This window comes from Salvelinus alpinus, chromosome 23, assembly GCF_045679555.1.
Source record: "Salvelinus alpinus chromosome 23, SLU_Salpinus.1, whole genome shotgun sequence".
NCBI classification, from domain to species: Eukaryota; Metazoa; Chordata; class Actinopteri; order Salmoniformes; family Salmonidae; genus Salvelinus; species Salvelinus alpinus.
Genome location: NC_092108.1, coordinates 11,641,828 through 11,655,078, shown reverse-complemented (window position 1 = coordinate 11,655,078; position 13,251 = coordinate 11,641,828). Strand labels below are relative to the sequence as shown.

At 43.0% G+C, this 13,251-nt stretch overlaps 1 protein-coding gene across 5 annotated transcripts in view; it reads left to right on the top strand.

Annotated features, from left to right (window-relative positions):
* The window catches only part of LOC139550213 (cell adhesion molecule 3-like), a 131,654-nt gene that overhangs the window by 36,889 nt on the left and 81,514 nt on the right, over nt 1-13,251 (top strand). For all 5 annotated transcript variants that reach the window (XM_071360933.1, XM_071360934.1, XM_071360931.1 and 2 more), the window contains exon 3: nt 12,535-12,684. In XM_071360933.1, the coding sequence (XP_071217034.1) occupies nt 12,535-12,684 (150 nt within the window). The remainder of the gene's footprint in view (nt 1-12,534; nt 12,685-13,251) is intronic.

Genomic DNA, 13,251 nt, shown 5'->3' with positions numbered 1-13,251 from the left:
TGTTAATGATAATGTAGAGGATTTTCCCAAGGTTACTGTTGACGCATATTCCACGGTAGTTATTGGGGTCAAATTTGTCTCCACTTTTGTGGATTGGGGTGATCAGTTCTTGGTTCCAAATATTGGGGAAGATGCCAGAGCTAAGGACGATGTTAAAGAGTTTTAGTATAGCCAATTGGAATTTGTTGTCTGTATATTTGATCATTTCATTAAGGATACCATCAACACCACAGGCCTTTTTGGGTTGGAGGGTTTTTATTTTGTCCTGTAACTCATTCAAGGTAATTGGAGAATCCAGTGGGTTCTGGTAGTCTTTAATAGTTGATTCTAGGATTTGTATTTGATCATGTATATGTTTTTGCTCTTTATTCTTTGTTATAGAGCCAAAAAGATTGGAGAAGTGGTTTACCCATACATCTCCATTTTGGATAGATAATTCTTCGTGTTGTTGTTTGTTTAGTGTTTTCCAATTTTCCCAGAATTGGTTAGAGTCTATGGAGTCTTCAATTACATTGAGCTGATTTCTGACGTGCTGTTCCTTCTTTTTCCGTAGTGTATTTCTGTATTGTTTTAGTGATTCACCATAGTGAAGGCGTAGACTCAGGTTTTCCGGGTCTCTATGTTTTTGGTTGGACAGGTTTCTCAATTTATTTCTTAGATTTTTGCATTCTTTATCAAACCATTTGTCATTGTTGTTCATTTTCTTCGGTTTTCTATTTGAGATTTTTAGATTTGATAGGGAAGCTGAGAGGTCAAATATACTATTAAGATTTTCTACTGCCAAGTTTACACCTTCACTATTGCAGTGGAACATTTTACCCAGGAAGTTGTCTAAAAGGGATTGAATTTGCTGTTGCCTAATTGTTTTTTGGTAGGTTTCCAAACTGCATTCCTTCCATCTATAGCATTTCTTAATGTTACTCAGTTCCTTTGGCTTTGATGCCTCATGATTGAGTATTGCTCTGTTCAAGTAGACTGTGATTTTTCTGTGATCTGATAGGGGTGTCAGTGGGCTGACTGTGAACGCTCTGAGAGACTCTGGGTTGAGGTCAGTGATAAAGTAGTCTACAGTGCTACTGCCAAGAGATGAGCTATAGGTGAACCTACCATAGGAGTCCCCTCAAAGCCTACCATTGACTATGTACATACCCAGCTCTCTCTCTCTCTCTCTCTCTCTCTCACCCACCTCACCTCTTCTGTCTGTCTCTCTCTCTCTCTCTCTCTCTCTCAATTCAATTCAATTCAATTCAAGGGGCTTTATTGGCATGGGAAACATGTGTTAACATTGCCAAAGCAAGTGAGGTAGATATTATACAAAAGTGAAATAAACAATACAAATTAACAGTAAACATTACACATACAGAAGTTTCAAAACAATAAAGACATTACAAATGTCATATTATGTACAGTGGGGAGAACAAGTATTTGATACACTGCCGATTTTGCAGGTTTTCCTACTTACAAAGCATGTAGAGGTCTGTCATTTTTATCATAGGTACACTTCAACTGTGAGAGACGGAATCTAAAACAAAAATCCAGAAAATCACATTGTATGATTTTTAAGTAATTAATTTGCATTTTATTGCATGACATAAGTATTTGATCACCTACCAACCAGTAAGAATTCCGGCTCTCACAGACCTGTTAGTTTTTCTTTAAGAAGCCCTCCTGTTCTCCACTCATTACCTGTATTAACTGCACCTGTTTGAACTCGTTACCTGTATAAAAGACACCTGTCCACACACTCAATCAAACAGACTCCAACCTCTCCACAATGGCCAAGACCAGAGAGCTGTGTAAGGACATCAGGGATAAATTGTAGACCTGTACAAGGCTGGGATGGGCTACAGGACAATAGGCAAGCAGCTTGGTGAGAAGGCAACAACTGTTGGCACAATTATTAGAAAATGGAAGAAGTTCAAGATGACGGTCAATCACCCTCGGTCTGGGGCTCCATGCAAGATCTCACCTCGTGGGGCATCAATGATCATGAGGAATGTGAGGGATCAGCCCAGAACTACACGGCAGGACCTGGTCAATGACCTGAAGAGAGCTGGGACCACAGTCTCAAAGAAAACCATTAGTAACACACTACGCCGTCATGGATTAAAATCCTGCAGCGCACGCAAGGTCCCCCTGCTCAAGCCAGCGCATGTCCAGGCCCGTCTGAAGTTTGCCAATGACCATCTGGATGATCCAGAGGAGGAATGGGAGAAGGTCATGTGGTCTGATGAGACAAAAATAGAGCTTTTTGCTCTAAACTCCACTCGCCGTGTTTGGAGGAATAGAAGGATGAGTACAACCCCAAGAACACCATCCCAACCGTGAAGCATGGAGGTGGAAACATCATTCTTTGGGGATGCTTTTCTGCAAAGGGGACAGGACGACTGCACCGTATTGAGGGGAGGATGGACGGGGCCATGTATCGCGAGATCTTGACCAACAACCTCCTTCCCTCAGTAAGAGCATTGAAGATGGGTCGTGGCTGGGTCTTCCAGCATGACAACGACCCGAAACACACAGCCAGGGCAACTAAGGAGTGGCTCCGTAAGAAGCATCTCAAGGTCCTGGAGTGGCCTAGCCAGTCTCCAGACCTGAACCCAATAGAAAATCTTTGGAGGGAGCCGAAAGTCCGTATTGCCCAGCGACAGCCCCGAAACCTGAAGGATCTGGAGAAGGTCTGTATGGAGGAGTGGGCCAAAATCCCTGCTGCAGTGTGTGCAAACCTGGTCAAGAACTACAGGAAACGTATGATCTCTGTAATTACAAACTAAGGTTTCTGTACCAAATATTAAGTTCTGCTTTTCTGATGTATCAAATACTTATGTCATGCAATAAAATGCAAATTAATTACTTAAAAATCATACAATGTGATTTTCTGGATTTTTGTTTTAGATTCCTTCTCTCACAGTTGAAGTGTACCTATGATAAAAATTACAGACCTCTACATGCTTTGTAAGTAGGAAAACCTGTAAAATCGGCAGTGTATCAAATACTTGTTCTCCCCACTGTATATATACAGTGTTGTAATAATGTACAAATGGTTAAAGTCTCACCTCTTCAGTCTCTCTCTCTCTCTCTCTCTCTCTCTCTCTCTCTCTCTCTCTCTCTCTCCACCCTCTCTTTCTTTCTATCTCTCTCTCTCTCTCTCTCTCTCTCTCTCTCTCTCTCTCTCTCTCTCTCTCTCTCTCTCTCTCTCTCTCTCTCTCTCTCTCTCTCTCTCTCTCTCTCTCTCTCTCTCTCTCTCTCTCTCTCTCTCCACCCTCTCTTTCTTTCTATCTCTCTCTCTCTCTCTCTCTCTCTCTCTCTCTCTCTCTCTCTCTCTCTCTCTCTCTCTCTCTCTCTCTCTCCACCCTCTCTTTCTATCTCTCTCTCTCTCTCTCTCTCTTGCTCTCTCTCTCTCTCTCTCTCTCCACCCTCTCTTTCTATCTCTCTCTCTCTCTCTCTCGCTCTCTCTCTCTCTCTCTCTATCTCTCCCTCGCTCTCTCTCTCTTTCTCTCCCTCCCCTTGCCTCTCTCTCCACCCTTCTGGTTGTCACTTCGTTCACGCTACGTTGAGAAAGTGTAAATTGTTTTTCTTTAAATATCTGTGCCTTCCTTAAACGCACAGCTGTGTGGGGCGGAAAGAAGCTTTTAACTCCTGTCTACCGAGGAGAAATCTCTCCACTTTCATGTCATTGTAACACTCACAGTAGTCAGTACAGCTCCTAGAGAGAGACAGGTTAGGTTTCTGTTCAGGAACATATCATATATGCTGCAAGCCAGGGATAGTAAGCCGTGGTTGAGTCCCAATAATCTCTCCTTCCTCCTGAAGTGTGCACTCACTTGCTCACTACCCCCACAAATGTAAAAGCACTGTATTAGTGCAAGCATGTGCTAGAGGGAATTTCCATATACCAGTCATGAAGGGAAGTGAACAAGTGCACACTTTTGGACAAAGACTGGCGCGATTATTAGGATTCAACCTCCTGTAGTCTACTCACTGAGGAAAAAAAGAGCAATTGAAAAACAGGCGACTTATTTCCAGGGTAGGGGGGGAAGTGGGAGTTATTACAGCAATACTAAAGGAATTCTTAAAAGCGTGTAATGTTGTTTGCTTGCATTTCCTCTTTCATGTCCCGACCGGAGTTCCGCTACGGAACGCTTAGAACACACAGATGTTCTTCAAGAAGTAAAAAAAAAAAAATCTGTTTCACCGTCGGTGCAAGGAAGTGATATCGCTACGCTGTGGATTTAAAACTGTCTACCGCTGACAATTTCTGTTCTAATTAGACTATTTATAAATACCATATTTACAGAGGTGAGCAGCTTTCTTTGAGGCATGTCTGGTTCTATATTTGTGATACATTCCAAATGGCATCCTAGTCCCTTTATAGTGCACAATTTTTTTTAGGTCCTATAATTAATCGACATTGAATAAATATGATTGTTTGAAGAAATGACAAAGTCTCTCTGACGTGATTAGAATATTCCACCACATAACTCTGGGTCTTCCTTTCCTGTGGCGGTCCTCATGAGAGCCAGTTTCATCATAGAGCTTGATGGTTTTTGCGACTGCACAAAGTGAAATTTTCCAGATTGACTGACCTTCATGTCTTAAAGTAATGATGGACTGTAATTTCTCTTTGCTTATTTCAGCTGTTCTTGCCATAATATGGACTTGGTCTTTTACCAAATAGGGCCATCTTCTGTATGTCACCCCTAACTTGTCACAACACAACTGATTGGCTCAAACTCATTAAGAAGGAAAGAAATTCCACAAATTTACTTTTAACAAGGCACACCTGTTAACTGAAATCCATTCCAGGTGACTACCTCATGAAGCTGGTTCAGAGAATGCCAAGCGTGTGCAAAGCTGTCATCAATGGAAAGGGTGGCTACTTCAAAGAATCTCAAATCTAAAATACATTTTGATTTGTTTAACACTTTTTTTGGATACTACATGATTCCATATGTGTTATTTCATAGTTTTGATGTCTTCACTATTATTCTACAATGTAGAACATAGTAAACATAAAGATAAACCCTTGAATGAGTAGATGTGTCAAAACTTTTGACTGGTACTGTGTGTCTGAATGTTGGAGTGTGCCCCTGGCTATCTGTACATTAAAAATAAAATGGTGCCATCTGGTTTGCTTAATATAAGGAATTTGAAATGATTTATACTTCTTACTTTTGATACTTAAGTATATTTTAAGCCAAATACTTTTTTACTTTTCCTCAAGTAAAATTTTACTGGGTGACTTTTTACATTTTCTATGAGGTTGTCTTTACTCAAGTATGACAATTGAGTACTTTTTCCACCACTGCTGAAGTAGTACTTTCAACTATTTTTACTTAAGTATTCCCCTGGTATTTAGAACAACAAAAAGTACTTCTAGTCAATAACTCAACTCTCTCCCCGACCCCCACCAGTCTAGTCAATAACTCAACTCTCTGCCCGACCCCCACCATTTAGTCAATAACTCAACTCTCTGCCCGACCCCCACCAGTCTAGTCAATAACTTTACTCTCTCCCCGACCCCCACCAGTCTAGTCAATAACTCAACTCTCTCCCCGACCCCCACTAGTCTAGTCAATAATTCAACTCAACTCTCTCCTCGACCCCCACCAGTCTAGTCAATAACTCAACTCAACTCTCTCCCCGACCCCCACCAGTATAGTCAATAACTGAACTCTCTCCCCGAGCCCCACCAGTCTAGTCAATAACTAAACTCAACTCTCTCCCCGACCCCCACCAGTCTAGTCAATAACTGAACTCTCTCCCCGACCCCCACCATCTAGTCAATAACTCAACTCTCTCCCCGACCCCCACTAGTCTAGTCAATAACTCAACTCTTTGCCCGACCCCCACCAGTCTAGTCAATAACTCAACTCTCTCCCCGACCCCCACCAGTCTAGTCAATAACTCAACTCAACTCTCTCCCGACCCCCACCATTATAGTCAATAACTCAACTCTCTCCCCGACCCCCACCAGTCTAGTCAATAACTCAACTCTCTGCCCGACCCCCACCATTTAGTCAATAACTAAATTCTCTCCCCGACCCCCACCAGTCTAGTCAATAACTCAACTCAACTCTCTCCCCGACCCCCACCAGTCTAATCAATAACTCAACTCTCTCCCTGATCCCCACCATTTAGTCAATAACTCAGCTCTCTCCCTGATCCCCACCATTTAGTCAATAACTCAACTCTCTCCCTGACCCCCACCAGTCTAATCAATAACTCAACTCTCTCCCGACCCCCACCAGTCTAATCAATAACTCAAGTCTCTCCCTGACCCCCACCAGTCTAGTCAATAACTCAACTCTCTCCCTGACCCCCACCAGTCTAGTCAATAACTCAGCTCTCTCCCTGACCCCCACCATTTAGTCAATAACTCAACTCTCTCCCCGACCCCCACCAGTCTAGTCAATAACTCAACTCTCTCCCTGACCCCCACTAGTCTAGTCAATAACTCAACTCTCTCCCTGACCCCCACCACTTAGTCAATAACTCAACTCTCTCCTCGACCCCCACCAGTCTAGTCAATAACTCAACTCAACTCTCTCCTCGACCCCCACCAGTCTAGTCAATAACTCAACTCTTTCCTCGACCCCCACCAGTCTAGTCAATAACTCAACTCTCTCCCCAACATCTTCCTTCCCATCTTTGTTTTATGTCTCAAGGGATAGGCTTGGAATTATTTGGATTTCTGCATAAATTGGTCATACAATTAGATCTGATCTTCATCTAAGTCACAACAACAGACAAACACAGTCTGCTTAAACTAATAACACACAAATTATTGTATTTTTATTGTCTATATTGAATACATAATTTAAACATTCACAGTGTAGGTGTCACGTTCTGACCTTAGTTCCTTTTTTATGTCTTTATTTTAGTTTGGTCAGGGCGTGAGTTGGGGTGGGCATTCTATGTTGTTTTTCTATGTTTTGTTCTAGTCGTTATTTCTATGTGTTTGGCCTAGTATGGTTCTCAATCAGAGGCAGGTGTCGATCGTTGTCTCTGATTGAGAATCATACTTAGGTAGCCTGTTTTCCCACTATGGGTGGTGGGTAGTTATTTTCTGTTTAGTGTTTTTGTTTGCACCGTACAGAACTGTTCGTTTGTCGGTTTGTTGTTTTTGTTCGGTATTCATTCTTTATTAAATTATTATGAATACGTACCACGCTGCACTTTGGTCCTCTTCTCCTTCCACCAACGACAACCGTTACAGTAGGTTGGAAAATGTATGTGAACCCCTAGGCTAATGACTTCTCCAAAAGCTGATTGGAGTCAGGAGTCAGCTAACCTGGAGTACAATCATTGAGACAAGATTGGAGATGTTGGTTAGAGCTGCCCTGCCCTGTATAAAACACTCACAAAATTTGAGTTTGCTATTCACAAGAAGCATTGCCTGATGTGAACCATGCCTCGAACAAAAGAGATCTCAGAAGACCCAAGATTAAGAATTGTTGATTTGCATAAAGCTGGAAAGGGTTACAAAAGTATCTCTAAAAGCCTTGATGTTCATCGGTCCACGTTAAAACAAATTGTCTATAAATGGATAAAGTTCAGCACTGTACTACTCTCCCTAGGAGTGGCCATCCTGCAAAGATTACTGCAAGAGCACAGCACAGAATGCTCAATGAGGCTAAGAAGAATCCTAGAGTGTCAGCTAAAGACTTACAGAAATCTCTGGAACATGCTAACATCTCTGTTGACGAGTCTACGATACGTAAAACACTAAACAAGGATGGTGTTAATGGGAGGACAACACTGAAGAAGCCACTGCTGTCCAAAAAAAAACATTGCTGCACGTCTGAAGTTTGCAAAAGAGCATCTGGATGTTCCACAGCGCTACTGGAAAACTATTCTGTGGACAGATTAAACTACAGTGGAGTTGTTTGGAAGGCACACACACACACACACACACACACACACACACACACACACACACACACACACACACACACACACACACACACACACACACACACACACTGTGTGGAGAAGAAAGACACGGCACACCAACATCAAAACCTCATCCCAACTGTAAAGTATGGTGGAAGGAGCATCATGGTTTGGGGCTGCTTTGCTGCCTCAGGGCCTGGACAGCTTGCTATCATCGACGGAAAAATGAATTCCCAAGTTTATCAACACATTTTGCAGGAGAGTGTAAGTCTATCTGTCCGCCAATTGAAGCTCAACAGAAGTTGGGTGATGCAACAGGACAACGACACAAAACACAGAAGTAAATCAACAACAGAATGGCTTCAACAGAAGAAAATACACCTTCTGGAGTAGCCAAGTCAGAGTCCTGACCTCAACCCGATGGAGATGCTGTGGCATGACCTCAAGACGGCGGTTCACACCAGACATCCCAAGAATATTGTTGAACTGAAACAGTTTTGTAAAGAGGAACGGTCCAGAACTCCTCCTGAATGCAGGTCTCCTCCGCAGCTACAGAAACATTTGGTTGAGGTTATGGCTGTCAAAGGAGGGTCAACCAGGTATTAAATCCAAGGGTTCACATACTTTCCCCACCCTGCTCTGTGAATGTTTACACGGTGTGTTCAATAAGACATGAACATATAATTGCTGGTGTGTTATCAGTTTAAGCAGACTGTGTTTGTCTATTGTTGTGACTTAGATGAAGATCAGATCAAATTTTATGACCACTTTATGCAGAAGTCCATGTAATTCCAAAGGGTTCACATACTTTTCCTTGCCACTGTAGTTCATATCGTAGGCCTAATAGTACAGTAGAGCTATTTTTACTTGCACACCCCATCCTGCCCTTAGGGACCCATGACCCTGCAGCGCCCCAACCCAACACACCCCACTTTGCTTCAGGATCTTAGTGAAACATTCATTATTGGTTTCAGGTATGTTAGGCCAAGGCCAGAGTGACAACCCACAGTGCGGCAGCCCCCCTGGGATCGGACTGAGCAGCCCAGCAGCTAGGGATTGCCTAAATAGATATCTCCTCTGATGTGGACATGTTTTAAATACAGACTCCTTTTGTCGTACAGAATTCCATATAAGGCATCCAGACCTTATGAAAGTTTCCCAGTGTACCCTTAATCTGGTAATAAATCAAATCTAGTGATGCATAACTTGACATTTCTGCCGTCCATTGTAGGAGGATAATGACCCTTCATATTAATGGTAATTCATTTCTTAGCCCTCTATAAATACTAGGTTGCACAGTTTCTTCTGATAACAGTGTCCGGTATCAACATTTTCAAGCAAACAAAAACAGGTAGAAGGGAGAATCTGTTGCTGAGATAAAAGAAGATACTCTGCCAGAATTCAGCTAGTCTTCACAAGACCATAACATATGCAAATATGTCCCCTTTTGTGTTTAATTACCTTTCTGAGTGCATGATATTCAGTTTCACTGGCATATAGTACTTCTATGGATGGTCTTAATGGTCTTATGTGAGATTATATGAACATGACTGGGCATTCTAACATACAGTTGGAGTCGGAAGTTTACATACACCTTAGCCAAAAACATTTAAACTCAGTTTTTCACAATTCCAGACTTTTAATCCTAATAAACATTCCCTGTCTTAGGTCAGTTAGGATCACCACTTTATTTTAAGAATGTGAAATGTCAGTATAATAGTAGAAAGAATGATTTATTTCAGCTTTTATTTCTTTCTTCACATTCCCAGTGGGTCAGAAGTTTACATACACTCAATTAGTATTTGGTAGCATTGCCTTAAAATTGTTTAACTTGGGTCAAACGTTTCAGGTAGCCTTCCACAAGTTTCTCAGAATACATTGGGTGAATGTTGGCCCATTCCTCCTGACAGAGCTGGTGTAACTGAGTCAGGTTTGTAGGCCTCCTTGCTCGCACACACTTTTTCAGTTCTTCCCACACATTTTCAATAGGATTGAGGTCAGGGCTTTGTGATGGCCACTCCAGTACCTTGACTTTGTTGTCCTTAAGCCATTTTGCCACAACTTTGGAAGTATGCTTGGGGTCATTGTCCATTTGGAAGACCCATATGCGACCAAGCTTTAACTTCCTGACTGATGTCTTGAGATGTTGCTTCAATATATCCACATCATTTTCCTCCCTCATGATGCCATCTATTTTGTGAAGTGCACCAGTCCCTCCTGCCGCAAAGCACCCCCACAACATGATGCTGCCACCCCCGTGCTTCAAGGTTGGTATGGTGTTCTTCGGCTTGCAAGCGTCCCCCTTTTCCTCCAAACATAACAATGGTCATTATGGCCAAACAGTTCTATTTTTGTTTCATCATACCAGAGGACATTTCTCCAAAAACTATGATCTTTGTCCCCATGTGCAGTTGCAAACCGTAGTCTGGCTTTTTTATGGCGGTTTTGGAGCAGTGGCTTCTTCCTTGCTGAGCGGCCTTTCAGGTTATGTCGATATAGAACTCGTTTTACTGTGGATATAGATACTTTTATACCTGTGTCCTCCAGCATCTTCACAAGGTCCTTTGCTGTTGTTCTGGGATTGATTTGCACTTTTCGCACCAAAGTACGTTCATCTCTAGGAGACAGAACGCGTCTCCTTCCTGAGCGGTATGACGGCTGCGTGGTCCCATGGTGTTTATACTTGCGTACTATTGTTTGTACAGATGAACGTGGTACCTTCAGGCGTTTGGAAATTGCTCCCAAGGATGAACCAGACTTACAATTTTTTTTCTGAGGTCTTGGTCATTTCTTTTGATTCTCCCATGATGTCAAGCAAAGAGGCACTGAGTTTGAAGGTAGGCCTTGAAATACATCTACAGGTAAACCTCCAATTGACTCAAATGATGTCAATTAGCCTATCAGAAGCTTCTAAAGCCATGACATCATTTTCTGGAATTTTCCAAGCTGTTTAAAGGCCCAGTCAACTTAGTGTATGTAAACTTCTGACTCACTGGAATTGTGATACAGTGAATTATAAGTGAAATAATCTATCTGTAAACAATTGTTGGAAAAAATCACGTGTCATGCACAAAGTAGATGTCCTAACTGACTTGCAAAATCTATAGTTTGCAAGAAATTTGTGGAGTGGTTGAAAAACTAGTTTTAATGACTCCAACCTAAGTGTATGTAAACTTCCGACTTCAACTGTATCTTCATCAATAGCGTCTCCCAGGTCTTCCTAACATTTTTGTTTGACATATTTTATGTCATTGGGAAAAGCCTCTATCAACCCTTGATATGGTTTGTAAATCAAATTTAGAGATTTGTCAGACTGCCTTAAAATAGTTTCAATCTTTGAAATGAAGGGAAATAGCTTGGGAAACTGATTATTTAATAACGGTACATTGCTATACTGACTAATAAAAACTCACATTGCGCCGAAAAACATATATTTAATGCTTTGGCCTCTGGTTTCATTGTTTGATTCAGGTGTAGTGTGATTGAGGCAAAAATAATTGCTAACGTTAGTCAACTTTTGGCTAGCTTTAGCTAATGGTACAATGGTACATCATCAAATTTACTTCCGTTGAAACGGGACAAAACAAAGGCTACAAAACATTTCCATACACACAACAGCTGTTAGATACTGCGACCTGACAGATAGCTAGCTAGAGACTAGCTAGAGCTGAACTGGCTGTGGTAGCTACTAGCTAGCTAGCTGCTAGTAGTTCATTCACTTCAGTGGAGATGGGATGAAACGTTAGCCAACGTAACATGTCAGTTACACTACTAGCTTAGCACTAGGAATAAATAAAACAAAATCTGTCAAACAGCTGTTACCTTGCCAGCTAGATCAGTCATCTTAAGAGTAGCCAGTTTCTGCTTTGCTTGCTTTTACAGCTCAGAAAAAAAGCGCAACACAGACAGCAGCTGCCTCTGTTCATCTCTCTCGTGCTGGTCCTATATGCCAGCCTTTCGGAAGCTTTGCCTTCACACTGTCTGTCCTTGTGAGGTCATAAATCCACCCGCCTGAAACCAGAAAACAGCCTACCCGACCGCTCTGAGGCGTCTGCATAATCCTAAAGCACACTGGTGCCACGTTTTGTATCTCAGTACAATGATAAAACTGGGGAGGGGGGGATGACAAAAATGCAATTTCACAAAGTGTGTGGGGGGGTTCATGCCACCCGTCCCCATCCCAAGTGAACGTTGCTCCCATACTTCTCATCACGCCTCTCCTTCAGTGTCTATGTCCCAAATGGCACCCTATTCTCTACATAATGCACAACGTACATCCTATCGGCCCTGGTCAAAGCAGGGCACTATATAGGGACAAGGGGTTCCATTTGGGAGGCAGCCAGTGAATGTACCTCGCAAGATGTGTGGCTGGTTATAGACTCATCAGTCTTACATAGAAAGCCCCATGGCTACTGCTGCGCCATTTATCATCCTATCTGTTTTCCCTCTCTATGGTTGTGTCTCCAAAATGTCACCTTATTCCCTATTTAGTGCACTACCTTAAACCAGAGCCAACAATACACCCTACCTTTCCAGAGCCATTTGGGATACAACCTACCTGTCCAGGGCTCTGACAGTAACTGAAATGACCACCTCTATCTGACCTCTTTGTTTCCCTCTCTTCTCTGTGTTGCCTAGACGATGACCCCTTGCAGCCGGTGACCCAGGACGAGACGGTGTCTGTGGGCGGCACGGTAACCCTGACCTGCCGTGTGGCAGCGAGTGACAACTCCTCCCTGCAGTGGTCCAACACGGCCCAGCAGACCTTGTACTTCGGAGAGAAGAGAGGTGAGAGAGAGGGAGGGAGGGAGGGAGGGAGGGAGAGAGGGAGGGAGGGAGGGAGAGAGAGAGAGAGAGAGAGAGAGAGAGAGAGAGGGAGGGAGGGAGAGGGGGGGGGAGGGAGGGAGGGAGGGAGGGAGGGAGGGAGGGAGGGAGAGAGAGAGAGAGAGAGAGAGAGAGAGAGAGAGAGAGAGAGAGAGAGAGAGAGAGAGAGAGAGAGAGAGAGAGAGAGAGAGAGAGAGAGAGAGAGAGAGAGAGAGAGAGAGTTTAAGAGTAGGGCTGTGACGGTCATGGAATTTTGGATGACGATAATTGGTCAGAGAAATGACTGCGGTCTCCGTAAATAACCGTTAGAATAGATAAAAAGGCAAACTAACTGGTGTGGCTGTCTACTACCCTCTGAGAGGATCTGGCCCCACCAGCCACAGTGCTGAACCAGATCCTGACCAATCACACTGACTCTCAGACAACAGTCTATCCCCATCACACTGACTCTCAGACAACAGTCTATCCCCATCACACTGACTCTCAGACAACAGACTAGCCCCATTACACTGACTCTCAGACAACAGTCTA